The sequence below is a fragment of the Labeo rohita genome, chromosome 3 (genome assembly GCF_022985175.1).
Source record: "Labeo rohita strain BAU-BD-2019 chromosome 3, IGBB_LRoh.1.0, whole genome shotgun sequence".
In the NCBI taxonomy this organism is placed as follows: Eukaryota; Metazoa; Chordata; class Actinopteri; order Cypriniformes; family Cyprinidae; genus Labeo; species Labeo rohita.
The window spans coordinates 35,282,326-35,298,939 of NC_066871.1; the positions used below are offsets into that span (position 1 = coordinate 35,282,326).

Consider the following 16,614-nt stretch of genomic DNA (forward strand, 5'->3'; position numbering starts at 1 on the left):
CAATTAATTTAAATTGTAGTTTTGATCTAAATAAAAAGATATAGATTTAATCAAAACAAAATTTCCCATTTAAGAAATAAGATTATAAATTATTTAGAATTACTGCAACTGACTTCCAGTCACAGACGAAATCAACTGAAACGAAAGACATTACATTTCTTAAGATCTCAGCAAAGGAGGATTAAACAACTCCACAAACAGTTTGACTTTATTTGTCATGCAGAAGATCTTACTGAGAATTAACAGAGGTTTATTTTCACAGTTTTAGTGAATTCCATTTGAAGGTTACCATTTTGGTGAATAGTGTTTGCTTTAGTTGGTCACTTGGTTGTTGACATGTCATTGTCATATTTTTTTTCTTTTGCTGCTGCAATTCTGTGTGGACAAAGCACATTAAGATAATAGAGCAAAATAAAATGTTATCAGGTAATGTTGGCCTCTTGATGCTGGTGAAATCTTCATAGAGTGGGTAGACTGCAGTTGATTATTGCAGAAGCTCATTGGTGTACTGATTGTGTTTTTGACCATGTGAACATATTTGTTTTGTGCATGAAGGAGACTGATTTGTGGCACACACAGACATGAAGAATCGGCGTAAGAATCTCAACAATGGTGACAATCAACAAAATATTCAGATAAACAGATCTTTGAACATCACAAAACAAGCTACTAATAAGTTGCAACACAAATAGCAAAAATTAAAGCAAATAGTAAAAATAAAAAAATACTAAGAAAATTCAGGTGCATAATTTATTCATGTTGCAATGCATTCTAGGAGCCGTTATTGAGTTTTGATTGGAGTTCCCAGAATGCACTGCAGCAGTAAAAAGATTGTCACCATCATTGAGCTTCATATGCTGATTCTTGATGATTGTGTGTGGTTAAATAAAACAGATGTTCTAATTATAACATTATTTTTACCAGCAACATAAAGTTATTTTTATAATCAAGTACTCATAGGCTCAGATTTTGGATGAGATCAGTGTGTCAGGCCAGTACATGACTACATTATTGTCAATAACCAGCCAACACCATCTGACCATGTTTTGTTTTGGCTTTTTTACCATAACAAATGTGTTTTGCAAACACAGAATTACAGCAACCAGAGAAAAGCTAATATTAAAAAGTCAAGGGTCAAGAGCCCAACTAAAGCACACACTGACCACATTAATGGTGACTTCAAATAAACTATTCAACATCTAAACCTCTGTTCTCAATAAAAACTTTTTTAGACATATGACAGAAATGAAGTCAAACTGGTTAGTAATGAGTGAAGCTGCTGATGCTGTTTGTGGAGTTGTTTAATCCTCCTCTGCTGAGATCTTGAGAGATTTAATCTTTTATTTCAGTTGATTTTATCTAAGGCTGTGACTGGAAGTCAGTTGTAGTAATTATAAATTGTTTTAATAAATTATTTCTTAAATGGGAATTTTTGTTTTGATTAAATCTATATCTTTTTGTTTAGATCAAAAGTAGAATTTAAATTAATTGACAAGAAAAATATACTTTCGTGCCAGGTTTTATAAATGTATTATTTTTTATACATTTATTATTTTTATGCAATTTATTTATTTTTCATTGGCTCAAATTATAAAATATAAATGTGAACCACTACCCTAAATTTTTTTAATTGGATGAATGAACGTTATTCACCACAGAATAACCAATATAGAACGTCCTCCTAAAGTCATATTGTGAACGTTATTATATGACTAAAAGAGGACCATGTGAGAACGTTCTGTTAATGTCCCAAATGTCATCTTTGTAACGTTCTTATGTGACCAAAAAAATAACCAAAATGGAACGTCCCCCTAAAGTCGTATAACGAACATTGAGTACCAGCACTTTCGTAACCAAAAGAGGACGTTTTGGGAACGTCTCCAATGTTCTGTAAAGGTTAGGGACATTCGTCACCTTTAGAGAACTTTTAGGGAACGTTGCAAGAACGTTTCCTCCTACGTGGGTATGTAAAAAAAAAGTGAAACAATAATATTACTATAATAAAACTGTAAATCTGAAAAATATAAATGTGGTGATATGAAGTTATGGTATTGAATGTCAATAAAATTATTCTAAAGCTTGACACTTTTTGAAAGGGAGGCTGTGATTGTTTTGTGGTTCTTCAGTTTTACTAGCGCAACCAAAGGGACAAAACCATAAATTAAGCTATGAATCTTTTTGATTTTGCATCAATCCCAGCTGCTGTGCTGTCATGCATCCAAGATAATTGACCATTTATTTGGTATGACTTCAGGTTGCACATAAAGAACATGGAATCATTTTACTCAATCCACTGCCTGCTTTTATTATAAATGCTAAGTTAAAGCTTTACTTGTTAGTTCTGGTGTATTATCAGTATCCCATAGCCATATATAAACCTTAAAGGGGTCATCAGATGCGAAGTTCACTTTTTCATGTTGTTTGAACATTAATGTGTGTTGGCAGTGTATGTACAAATCTACCCTATAATAACCAAAATCCATACAGTGGTTTTTAATTATTCTGTAAAAATAATATCCCCTTTTTCAAATCGAGCCATTGTCAGATGCCTGTCGGTGTGAGGCCGTTCCCACGATAGTTTATTGACATGAGCCTCTTACCTCAGACCAGTTGTCACAGTCCAGTAACCTCCATTGTTTCGATGCTGGAGCAGGGATGTAAGTTAGACAAGAATATCTCTCCGAATATCTCCGTCCAGTATGTCAGGACAATTTTAAATACAGCAACAAGGCATGTCTTTGATAAAAATAAAATAATACAATCTTGAAGAAAAAAGAGACTTCCATTTAGCATAGAATCAACTAAAACTCACGAATCCCAGGATGGCTCAAATCCAAAACAACAATTTATCCAACTCTATAAGAGTTCCAAAAAATAAAATTCCATGATCCTTGACAAAAGCTCTTCCGCCAACAAAATATGCAGATTTCCCTTGGAGAGGAGCTTCATGTACTGCAGGCCACAGCTTGAGACATCGTCCTCTATCCATCTTCGAGAGATCTTCTGCAAATCGCAGACCCTGACTTTTCAGGTACTCCGATTTTTCCGCCGCTTCCCACAGAGAATCACGAATCATCCTTGATGAAAACTAAATGATTATCCCTCTGGGCAGCTCTTTTCCCTTCTGACCCAAACAATGCACTGTGTCAATGAGACTGGGGAGTCTGGTCTTCTCTGAAAGCAGGGCTGATTGATATATGTTAATAACTTGTTTGTTAACAATCTTGTTTGTCTGCATCAGGTATCCTGAAGTGAGTAACTTTCTAACTCTGCCATGCGTAATTCAATCCAGGCGCGCTTCGTCATTACAGATGCATTTCTCAAGGACGGCAGATCCCTTATTAATGTCCTTTATCTTAGCACAAGCAAAGTCGATAGTTTTCTTGAGCCCCTTGATTTGCAGAGTATTATCAGAGATCAGTTTCTCCAACACATCAGATCTTGAGTTAATGAGCTGCGAAAGTTGTAGAACTACATCAGAAGTGTCCATTGCAGTGGCTGAGGTGGGTGAATGCACCAATTTACCTTTCTTTGATGCAGGTGATTTGCTGGGAGTGATTGGTGATTGGCAGAGGGGGGAACTCTTCATCAGCCAATACATAATCATGAAAGTTTTCCTCCAGCAAGTTTACGGTATCTGACATGACTGTAGACCAAGACTTGGATTTCGTCTTTTTTCTATCCCTTTTCCGATCTGAAGTCGCCATTTAGTAACTCAGATGATGTGTAAGAGGTAGCAGCCAACACTGTTTGCCAAAAGGTGTAATATTTAAGTGGTTGCTTTATTTTAAATATCAATTTATATCAAGTGGTTTCCCTTTACAAATGCTTTAGGTCCAATCTTGGACCAACCCCGCGTTTTGCTTGCATTCCGTCATTTTCACGACACAGTTTGGCAAGCTGCCAGAGGCTGTAAATTCCTTCTTGACAACAAGTTGCGACTCAGCGAAGCACGTTCACAAGAAGATACAGTTGCCAGAGAGAAACTTTAGCCCGTTGTTAAAAAAGCCAGAGATGAGGGCAAAAAAAGTCTCCTTTCACGGATCCTTCGCATTAATTGACAGGAAAAGGTTCAATTACGTTGACGTGAAATAGATTTGTCCCATGGTTAATGTTAATGGTTCTTAACCATATTATCTCTGTGGACCTTTTTCCTGGCTTTGATGATATTGACTTTGTGAAAGACCTACACTTGAAGGAGGTCTAACTGACTATTGTCTGCTCTTACTCCACAAAAAAAAGTAAGCAATAGTTCCTAAATATATGAAAAAATATATATTTCTATTAACTCTGATTAAGTTCAAATAGTTTTCCTTCATTGCTCTTTCATTATTATTATTATTATTATTTTTTTTTTTCCTTTATTGTAAGTGACATACCCCCTTATTGTATTTTATTTCTCTTTTCTTACTTCTATCTTCTTTTCTATGCCAATGTTCTCCAGAAGGTGTTTCATCTGTTCTCCAGTTTTTTTTCATCTGTTTTTTTTTTAGACTCGCAGTGCAGATCTAGCAGACATGACTGCTAACACACGATGTAACAGTAATGTGTTTGGTACTTTTTGGTAATTTCACAATAAAAAATACTTGAAAACCACAAAAATATGATGATTTCACGTTGAACGTCAACTCCCTCACTGGCCCGTCACCATGTCGTCAGTACGTCCTCCTAAGGTCATAAAATTAGGCTTGTTTGAGATGCACCTAGCCTTCACTGTAAAAAATTTAGACATAAAAAACAGTGAAATGCATGGCAGCACAGGGTGCCAAACACTTATCATTAATGAAAATAATGGTTAAAGACTGTTTTTTAAAAAACGATCAATGACTGGCAGAAGCAGCTTCCAAACAAAAACTGTAAAATTAAAGTCAAATATCCTATTTTTTTTTTTTTTTTTTCAAAATTGTTACTTTACAGGTAATGTCTGGATTATTATCATGAATCATTCTCTGCGAACTTAAAGTTTTTTTGTTGTTAACCATTAGTTAACAACAGTATACATTCAAAAACTAACTATCACTACATCAGCAACACCACAGTTACAACCTTTAAATAAAATGACATACAGCATAACATCAATATTTAATTGTCTTCTCCTGGACTAAAGCTCTTCAGCACAATGGTAACCCACAAAACTCAGCCAACAGAAACCCTTTAAATCCCAAAAAGAACATGAAACACTAACAGATCTGTCTAGATCACAGCATCTTCACTTAATACAAACCAGTCTGACTTTGTTTCTTTCATACTAAACTTCTCATTGAGAATTAACTGCGGTTTAGATGTTGATGTTTAATTGAAATGAATAAAGTTTGAATTCACCATTGTGGAGATAAGCATTTGCTTTAGTTGGGCTCTTGACCCTTGATATTCTTAACAGTTCTCTCTCCTTTCTTGGTTGCTGTAACTGTGTGTTTGTAAAACACATTTGTTATGGAAAAATCAGCAAAAAATTCTGATCAGACAAAGCTGGTCACATGCTATGGATTATCTTGTTGTCATATAGTAGATTCACTGATCTCATCTAAAATGAAGTGTCTGGGCATGTTAACTACAGTTACTATTTTGTTTTTGTAGTTTTAATATAACGCAAATGTAATTAAAACCTAATCTTGCTTTGCTATTTTGAAAGTTTGTACATCTTTTCGAAAGAATTATTCAACCAAACAAACGTAGAGTCACAGACATCAAGAATACGCATATGAATCTCAACAATGGTGACAATCGATAAAATATTCGTATTAGCCCTGATCATCACAAAACAAGCTTTAAGTTCATTGTCACCATTGTTGAGATTAATGTGCTGATTATTGATGTTTGTGTGCGTTAAAAAGTCTCCATTCAATATGCATAAATACATATGACCAAAAAAAAAGTAATTTTCACTAGATCATAAGACTAATGTAAAAAAAATGCTATATTTCAAGCAACCAGATCCATGATAGGTCAATGCTTAACTAATACATCAGGCTATTGTGATGATTAAATTATCATCAATGAATAACCAGCTTTATCAGGCCATACATTCTCTGGCAAGTTGAGCCATAACAAATGTGCATTGGAGTTACATAGTTACAACAACCAGAGAAAAAAAACTGAGGCTATACACTCAAGGGTCAAGAGCCCAGCAAAAGCAAATGCTTATCTCCACAATGGTGACTTCAAACTTTATGATTTTCAATAAAACATCAACATCTAAACCTTAGTTAATTCTGAATAAGAAGTTTAGTATGAAAGAAATCAAGTTAGTCTGGTTGGTAATAAGTGAAGATGCTGAGATCTAGACAGATCTGTTAGTGTTTCATGTTCTGTTGCTGTCAGTCATGTGACATTTAATTAATTAATTAATTAATTAATTAATTAATTAATTAGTTAGTTAATGAGTTAATTTTACAGTGAAGGTGTTTGTAATCATTTAGAAAATGCCTGTAAATTAACAGTGTTGTTATCTTATTTATATAAAGAGATTTGACTTTAATTTTAAAGTTTTTGTTTGGCACCCTGTGCTGCCAGTCATTTGACCATTTTTTTGCCTTTTGTTTTACAGTCAATGTGCTTGATCATTAAATTCAGGAAATAGCTGTAAATTAACATTTTACTAAAATTTTACTTTACTGCCAGTCATTTGACGTTTTATCATCTAACATATGTGTTACTGTATTAATTACAGATTTGTTTTGTAATTTTACATACATTTGTTTGTAATTTAAGAAAACAGAAAACATACTGTATACAAATACAGCGGATTGTCTGTATAAAAAATGTGAATTACTGTAATTTGTCATTAATGCCATAATACTTAAAATAACAGCCAAGTTTTTAATTTAGAGATAATTTTACAGAGTTTTGACTGCAATTCAAAATAAAAGAAAACAACTGGAAAAAAAATCACAGTTATTTTCTGTAAAATTACATTTTTTACAGTGTTGCCTAAAAATGAACGTGAGAGTAATAATAAAATAATAAAATAAGCAATAATAAAATAATAAATTCATCCTTTTTCTTGGTATCTTTGTAATATGTTTTTGTATTCACTTACATTACCAACTGATTGTCGGTCGTAAATCGAGAACAACAGTCAGATTCTGGAAGTAAAATATAATTCATTATCTCCTGAGGAAATAGTTTTTCAACAATACTTTAAAAAAGACATTTGAGATCCAAGGTTGTTAATTGTTGAATGCATCAGTTTGCATTAGAATTATGTATAATGTATGTATTTGGGTCAATGAGGTGACGCTACTTTTTTTGTGTCCATATGGTTTAATTACATTTAAAAGGGTTAAAATGTCAAAATAAATGTGCACAGTAATTGCATATATTCTCTTTTTTGTGGACCAAGTCTAAATTTTCTGGTTTTAATTAATTTTGAGATAATATTTGGGGGATGATTGCAAAAATCTCAATGTGGTGTAACCGTAAAAATGTAGTGCCAAATAATTGATCTTGTTTAAAAAAAAGGTGAAATTCTTAATAAAACACCAGATCAGCTAGTTTGGCATAGTCTTACATTAGTACTATTTAATCGATAAGTGGATTATTAGATTTGAATATGCGGTATCAATTAAATGAGCAAAGACAACTGAAAGTAAGGATTCGCATTACTTTTTTTGATATTGCTCAGGCTATCTACGCAGTCACTGATTTGCGTAATCACTGTTATTTTACTGATATTTTTACACATACAAAACATAGTTTTTGCAATGTTGTATTTGGGTACTTTCCTGATGTTTTTAAAACGTCTTATTCCTGAATAAAACGTCCCCCGAAAGTTGCAGTTTGAGTTTCATTTTCATAGACAAACGTGATATTTAAGTTTTTTGACTACTTAAAGAAAACGTACCAGGTTGGTATTTTTACAATGATTCTGAAACATTTTATTTTAGTTACATTATTTTATCATTTTTTTAAAATGTTGTACTACAACATAATTACAACCAAAATACAACACTGTGAAAAATTGTAAAAACATTTTGTGTTTGCTGGGTAGACGGCTGCAGTGAAGGGAGGAGTGCAAAAAGTAGAGTCAAGATGGACAGTTCTGACCTCTATAAATCACAGTCATGCCCTGTGTTGCTGATACAAATGAAAAATGGGGGAAAAAATCAGTTCTGTTGCTTTAATATGGAAATAAATATGATGAATAAGACACTCAAAGTCCTTGCTATTCATTTCCAATCGAAAAATGCCCTCGGACACATTTCTAACCAGCATCTTGTGGTGATCACCTCACCACAATTGATCTACTCACATTTTGCTCATCTCAAATGAGCCTCCAGCAGATAACCTGGCTGAAAAAAAATAAATAAATAAATAAACAATCAAAGAAAATTCTAATGGTTTCCACTACAAATACCATTACAAACCATCAGCTTTTAACCATTAAAACCATTAAACAATGGTTTTCTGCAGTGTTTCGGGACATATTCCATTAGGATTTATTGGTTTTAACAAGCCACCAATAGAAGGTGACCAATTACCAGCAGAGACCAACAGGGTCCTTTACAGTTTCCATTAAAACCAATACAAGTCCCATTACAACCAGTAAAACCACTACAAATTTTGTGATGGTGTCTATTGTTTTTTTTAGCAGGGACGAACTCTATTCGTAATATATATTGGTCATTTCACACTGTTTGTGAGGGGGCAATAAGTGTCATAGATTTGATAAGCAACAATGATGATATAACTAAATTGAAGGGGATGATTGGGTTAAATACATTTTATTATTAATGCCTCAACATTTACAATTGATTTTTTTTTTTTTTTTTTTATCAATAGCAGTTACAATACCTGTTTTGTCTGATATCTCAAGAATCAGTGATATATGAATAATTATGGAGTGAACAAGATCAAAAACATTAAAAACACAAGATACATTTTACCATAATTTATTCTTATAAGTAACTTTATTTAGAGTTAGGTTTCTAAGACAACACACTAACACGACAACAACAGCAAACACAGTCTTTAACCAAGGTAACTTTGGCAAAAAATATTTTAACAAGGCATGAAACGATAGCTGGCCAGATTAATCTGCAAATATTAGCATATTTTATCTATCTATCTATCTATCTAGCTATATATATATATATATATATATATATATGTATCAGTGTATTTTAGAAATGATGTAAATATACTTTTAGTGTCTTCTAATTACCAAAAATCTTCTGTCTCTTTAAGGCTGGTGATACTTGGGGGCAACTTTTTGAGCAACGTTCAGGAAATGTTTCAGTTAAGGGGAAGTAGCGAGTACGTATGGCACGCAAGTGTCTTTTTTAGCGGAAGTGAAAGCAAAAGAGTTTGTTGCACAGACGCCATTTCAGGGGCTTCGAAATGTTTTCTCGTGGCAAGGTATGTTCATTAAAATGTTTCATATATAATATCAGTGAGGATCTTTTGTGTCTAAACAGATCTTATGTCGAACTTAAACTCGTCAAAGTTGTTCACTCTCTGAGAGCTAAAGTTATACTATCACAGTGGCTACAAAAGGCGGACAGGAAGGGCGTCCATGACACACTCTCACAGTGACGCACATAGGCCGTGATCACAAAATGTTACTTAAAGTGTGAGGAAAAAGGCATCCATGAGTTAGAAGAAGGGGGAAATAGGGGGAAAAAATCCTTTGTCTACTCTGATACTTAACTGCAGACTCGCAGTGCAGATCTAGCAAACACAGCCTGCTAACACACGACGTAACAGTTATGTCATGTGTTTGGTACTTTTTGGTAATTGCACAATAAAAACACTTGAAAACCACAAAAATATGATGATTTCATGTTGAACGTCAACTCCGTTACTGGCCTGTCACCACTGTCAGACAGAAAATATTACAGTGGTTACATGTGATGGTGTTGACACATTTGGCAAATCCTTCATAAAACAAATGGAGCTCATGTTGTAGCCATTTTGTTTTCTCTGTTGATGCTGCATGCCAGTAATTTTATTACAATCAAATTACCAACTAATAATGTCGTGAGTACGTAAGATTAGGCTCGTTTGAGATGCAGCTAGCCTTGCCTGAAATTAAGGCGAGAGTAGACGGCTACAGTGAGGGGAGGAGTGCAAAAAGTGCAGCCAAGATGGACAGTCATGCCCTGTGTTGCTGATAAAAACGAGAAAAAAAAAAATCATTTATTTTGCTTTAATATGGAAATAAATATGACGAATAAGACACTTGAAGTACTTGCTATTCAATTCCAATCGAAAAAAATGCATTGATCATAAATTTTTAGAGATTTTTAAAGAGATTTTTGGCGTACTTCGACATGACATCAGAGCAGGATGGACTGCCCTCGGACACACTTCTAACCAGATCTTGTGGTGATCACCCCTTGAACAGTTCTACACACATTTTGCTCATCTCAAACAAGCCTTACCAAGGACGTTCCAGATATGCACTCTATTCGTAATATATATTGGTGATTTCATGGCTTACTGGCAATGTCAAAAAAAAAATTGCTATTTAAAAAGATTAAATGTCAGACACAATTAAGATTGCAAGTTCCCTTAAGATAAAATGTGTTTCTTTTCAGAATGTCAGAATGGACCATTGCTTTTAATGATGTGACATGCAGTGCGCACACCTCCACAAACTGTGTCTGACAGAAGAATTATTTTATTTTTAATTTTTGAGTGTTAAAATTTATAACAAATTAATAGGTTTATAGAAATATATAAAATAAAGTACTTGAACTCTAGAAAGATGCTTAAAATCCTTGTGAAACCAAAATTAAAGGTTTTTTTTTTGGCTTTTAGTATGAATATGTTAGCCTTAACGTTGTTTATAAGCTAGTGTGCTCTAAAACAATGACAATTTGTATTTACGAGATATAAGCTTTCAAAACTTGCAGTCTCTTACTTCCACCAATATGTATCAAAGATTTTGATGACATCAAAACTTTCTCATCAAACTTTCTGTTGATATGTGATTGTTAAATGCAAAATAAACATTTACAGAGCCTTGAATGTGCATTTCTTTATATGAAAACCAATAACGTAATCTGGTAACCAAAGTTTCGTTGTGGCGTGGCAACATTGTGGATCAATAGTTAGTCAGTTAGTCAGCTGGTAATCGGTTGGTAATTTTTGTATATATATATGCAATAGGCGAACATGCAGTAGTAAAACTTAATTTATGCCCTCATATGCCCAAACTAATTTAAAGCCTGTTTCAACCACTGTAAATGATAACAGACTCTGCTTTGTGAGCACATTTCAGTATGGTCGCATGTCTGGCAAGTGTTTTATAATGAACACATTAGCTTAAGAAAGTTTGCAGTGGTGTTTATATTCATCTGGGCATCAACAGGAGCTGTTCACTCTCATGTTAAGCTGTAAGAATTACTTTCTTTTCTTTGCTTATATTTTATTCGTTCATATTAAATTGTCAGTATTGTATGTACTGTGTTGTATTATTTTAGGAAGTAATACTATTTTTAGTATATTAAGTACAAAATTAGTGTGTTAAAAATAGAACACTTTAAAGAAGTTTACTTTCACAACTAAAATTTACAGATAATATAATCACCTCCTTGTCATCCAAGACATTCATGTCTTTCTTCAGTTGTAAAGACATTGGTTTTTGAGGAAAACATTTCAGGATTTCTCTCCATATAGTGGACTTTTAGGGTGCCCCTGAGTTTGCATCTCCCAAAATGCAGTTTAAATGCTGCATCAAATGGCTCTATGCGATTGCAGCCAAGGAAGACAGGTCTTATCTAGCAAAACAATCACTTATTTTCTTTTTTATTTAAAAAAAAAAGTACATTTATATATTTTATAACCACAAACGCTCATCTTGGTCTAGCTCTGCATGAATTGTATGTATCGAAAACTGTGTGTGTAGAAAAACACCCATCTCATTTTCTCCTCCAACTTCAAAAACCTCCTACATCGCTGCAGAAGTACTGACCCAGTGTTTACAAAGTGAACATGCAAAGAAGATCAAACGCCCTTTACAACAAAAGGTAAAAAAGTGATTGTAGGATTTTGAAGTTGGAGGAGAAAATGAGATGTGGATTTTTCGGCATTCCCTAACTGTCATAAATAGGAATAAACACACTAGACATGACAAGCATTTGTGGTTAAAAGGTATATACATTGTATTTTTAAAATAACCGATCACTTCCCTAGATAAGACCCTTCTTCCTTTGCTGGGATCGTTTAGAGCCCTGCATTTAAACATTATTTGAGAGAAATCCTGAAAAAAAAGATTTCTTTACGACCGAAGACAGACATGAACATCTTGGATGACAAGGGGGTGAGTACATTATCTGTACATTTTTGTTGTGGAAGAGAACTACTCCTTTAATTACATTATATACAACTGGGACTGTAAATCATGTCTTTTTAAGTCCCATCACAGCATGCTCAGCCACTCTGGTCACTGTGCTTTCTCACTTCTGATCACCAGCTGACTGGTACAGAGCCTGTTGTGTTGTTGTTGTGTCATAATTCAGTGTATGTTCTCTGTTTCCACATATAGGAAACATAGAAATCAAGCCTCTAGGAAGAAGAGAAGCAGAAAACAGCTTGTAAAATGAGTGTGTATGAGGAGAGAAAGCAGGAGACTCCTGTTGGCACTCGAAAAGCAGAATCTTCAGGATTCAACTCCATGTATAAAAATCCTCCTAATCTCAGTGATGGTGATTCTCAGAGAGCAGGATCTTCAGGATTCAGCTGTGTGTCTATGAAGAGTAACAACTCCATGTATAAAAATCCTCCTAATCTCAGTGATGGTGACTCTCAGAGAGCAGGATCTTCAGGATTCAGCTGTGTGTCTATGAAGAGTAACAACTCCATGTATAAAAATCCTCCTAATCTCAGTGATGGTGACTCTCAGAGAGCAACATCTTCAGGAATCAGCTGTGTGTCTATGAAGAGTAGCAACTCCATGTATAAAAACCCTCCTAATCTCAGTGATGGTGTCTCTCAAACAGCATCTCCAGGATTCAGCTGTGTGTCTATGAAGAGTAACAACTCCATGTATAAAAATCCTCCTAATCTCAGTGATGGTGACTCTCAGAGAGCAGCATCTTCAGGAATCAGCTGTGTGTCTATGAAGAGTAACAACTCCATGTATAAAAACCCTCCTAATCTCAGTGATGGTGACTCTCAGAGAGCAGCATCTTCAGGAATCAGCTGTGTGTCTATGAAGAGTAACAACTCCATGTATAAAAACCCTCCTAATCTCAGTGATGGTGTCTCTCAAACAGCATCTCCAGGATTCAGCTGTGTGTCTATGAAGAGTAACAACTCCATGTATAAAAATCCTCCTAATCTCAGTGACGGTGACTCTCAGAGAGCAGGATCTTCAGGATTCAGATGTGTGTCTATGAAGAGTAACAACTCCATGTATAAAAATCCTCCTAATCTCAGTGATGGTGACTCTCAGAGAGCAGCATCTTCAGGAATCAGCTGTGTGTCTATGAAGAGTAACAACTCCATGTATAAAAATCCTCCTAATCTCAGTGACGGTGACTCTCAGAGAGCAGGATCTTCAGGAATCAGCTGTGTGTCTATGAAGAGTAACAACTCCATGTATAAAAATCCTCCTAATCTCAGTGATGGTGATTCTCAGAGAGCAGCATCTTCAGGAATCAGCTGTGTGTCTATGAAGAGTAACAACTCCATGTATAAAAACCCTCCTAATCTCAGTGATGGCGTCTCTCCAACAGCATCTTCAGGATTCAGCTGTGTGTCTATGACGAGTATCAACTCCATGTATAAAAATCCTACTAATCTCAGTGACGGTGACTCTCAGAGAGCAGCATCTTCAGGATTCAGCTGTGTGTCTATGAAGAGTAACAACTCCATGTATAAAAATCCTCCTAATCTCAGTGATGGAGCTGCTGTGAGAATGATTGACCCTGTGTGAGTATGAATTTGGATGTATTTTTATTTACATGATGATTCTCTCACTGAGAATTTTTTTTTTTTTTTTTTATATTTTAATACTAATAAAGATTATTGCTCTCACAGCAGCAATCAGAAATTTACATCACTACTTCAGGATTCATGATTGTGATTGGTTTCAGGCATAGATTAACTTGAAATGTAGCCAAGCATGGATATCTTCATAGTGTGTCTCCATTGACTGTAGTATGACAGCAGGATGACTCAATTTCGGCACAATGTGACCCAGCTGGGTTCCAAATCTGCACTTCTGTATGTCTGGATTATCCCATTTGTTACAACTTTCCCATCCTATTGTAACACATTTTGCTTCTCTAGGCCAGCAGAGCTGATAATATAGATCAAACCCTGTTTTACTGTGTAAAATATTGTAAAATTGGGGTCTACACACTGTTAAAAATACAGTGCAGGGAGGGGCAACTATGTTCTCAGCTCTTATGGATATCATAATGTGAAATTTTAAGTTGGTGATTATTGTCTGATAATATCCCTTACGAAAAAGAAGTTTATTTAAGTGTGCTATTAGAATACTTCTTTTAAACTAAAAATAGGAAAGTATACTTTCAGTCTACTTTTTATGTACTTCTCAGAAATGTGCTTTATATACTTATCAGAAATATACTTAAAATGGCATTTAAGTATACTTGATTTATACTTAGAAAAAGTATTTGAGCTGTACTTGTGCTCTGAGAATCCGTTTTCATTGTAAGTTCCCAGCATGCATTGCAGCATGAATAAATTATCCAGTTACTGTTATATGATTATTGTTTTGCTGTTTGCTGACTTCATTTAAAAATTGTTGTTGTTGTTTTGTCATTATTGTTAGTTATTTGTTATACTGTGACTTACAGATCTAATCATTTTAATATTTGCTGATTGCCACCGTTCTTGAGGTTTGTGTATCTAGTGTTGAGGCCTAGATACTTTAATCTCTTTATAATAATAATAATAATAATATAATCCTGGACATCTTAATCTTGTAAAGTGCTTTATAAAGAGAAATAATACATATACAAAATGTCTACATATACAACTAAATTGCTTATGATGTTTTGTATATTCATATAACAAAATATACAAATTAATACCTAAGTAAAGACATTGTAGTATATTTGAAGTATGATATGAAGCTTATTTAAATAAAACTTATAAGTATACTTACTATATAAAACTACTAATCTCGTAGTTTAGTGAGGCTATACTTAAAATTGTAAAAAGTATTTAATTTGTAAACCATCAGTATACCTATTAGTTCATCTTTAGTATACTTGCAGTACAAACTAAAAATATAGATGTAAACTAATTGTTTACTCATAGTTTACTACTGTTGTATTTAAAGAATACTTAAAAGTATACTTTTATATACTAGAAAGTGGGCCAATTTAGTCCAAAGGAGTATTAAAATAGTACACTTAAAAGTACACTACTAGTACGCTGATATCTGTATACTTACTACATAAAGTATACTTAAAAATAGACTTGAACTTTACTTAAGTATACTACATAAAATAAACTTGAAGAATACTTCTTTTTGGTAAGGGATATCATGATATCTACACTGTAAAAAATCGGTGTAAAAATTGTGAAATGCATGGCAGCACAGGGTGCCAAACATTTACCATTAATGGAAATAATGGTTAAATATCATTAAAATAAATAAATAAATAAATAAATAAATAAATAAAATGTCAATGACCGGCAGAAGCAGCTGCCAAAAAAAGTAAAATTAAGGAAAAAATATAAAATGTAAATTTCTTGCATTTAACCATTTAACCATTAGCTGGCAACAGCACAGCACACATGCATGAGCTAATGTAAATACTGTAAAGTAACCAGTGTTGGGCAAGTTACTTTCAAAATGTAATGGATTATATATTACTAGTTACTATATTTTAAAAGTAATCAGTTCAATTACAATATCACTGTCTCTGAATTGTAATGTGTTACACTACTTTTAAGTTACTTTCACCAAAATATCCACAGAAGTATGACTAGGCATTACAAAATACCAAAATGTAGTTTATTGCTGCTCATTATACATCCAGTGGAGGGTAATGAGTTAGGTCAATATAGTCTAAAATTATAAAATCAGATTGGCTACCGGTATGTAAGTCTACATTAACGTTACTTGTAGTTTAGGTTAAACACAGATAAGCACAAAAATATTACATTTATAAATAGTAAGTGAAACGTTATAATGTACAAACAATAAACACAATACCCAGAATATAGCCTATATTTTGAACGTTTTTTGGAACAAAACAAGAATTAAATATATAAGTTGCTAAACAAGCCAAAACAAATTATTCTAATTTAAAGGGAAATTGAAAGCAAACGCGTTGTTCTCACGCAACCTACCTCTCTCATTCGGCATGAATCCAATTAAATGTGTCCAGATTCACAATGTATTTGAATGCAGAACTATTATTTATTAGTAAACCAGGCTTTGTACTTAACGCACGTAAAAACATCCTCACATGAGCAAATATGTGTTTGGCCCGAACTCAGGCTGAACGACACAAATTGTACTACGCAGTACACACTATTTTAATTAATCAGTGTATATGTTTGGTTGACTGTATTTTATTCTGATAATGAACAGGCTGCAACGTTTGCAATATATGTGTGTGTGAGGCGCTGGCATGATCGAACAGTGGACACAAACAAAGAAAAAATAATAATACTCAGTCATTT

The 16,614-nt window shown here is 33.8% G+C and overlaps 1 protein-coding gene across 2 annotated transcripts in view; it reads left to right on the forward strand.

The window, feature by feature from the left end:
- The first annotated feature begins 9,252 nt into the window (after positions 1-9,252).
- LOC127162663 (NACHT, LRR and PYD domains-containing protein 12) overlaps positions 9,253-16,614 on the forward strand; it is a 36,151-nt gene continuing 28,789 nt past the window's right edge. For both annotated transcript variants that reach the window (XM_051105493.1, XM_051105495.1), the window contains exons 1-2: positions 9,253-9,357; positions 12,491-13,878. In XM_051105493.1, the coding sequence (XP_050961450.1) occupies positions 12,545-13,878 (1,334 nt within the window). In that variant the 5' untranslated portion in view covers positions 9,253-9,357; positions 12,491-12,544. The remainder of the gene's footprint in view (positions 9,358-12,490; positions 13,879-16,614) is intronic.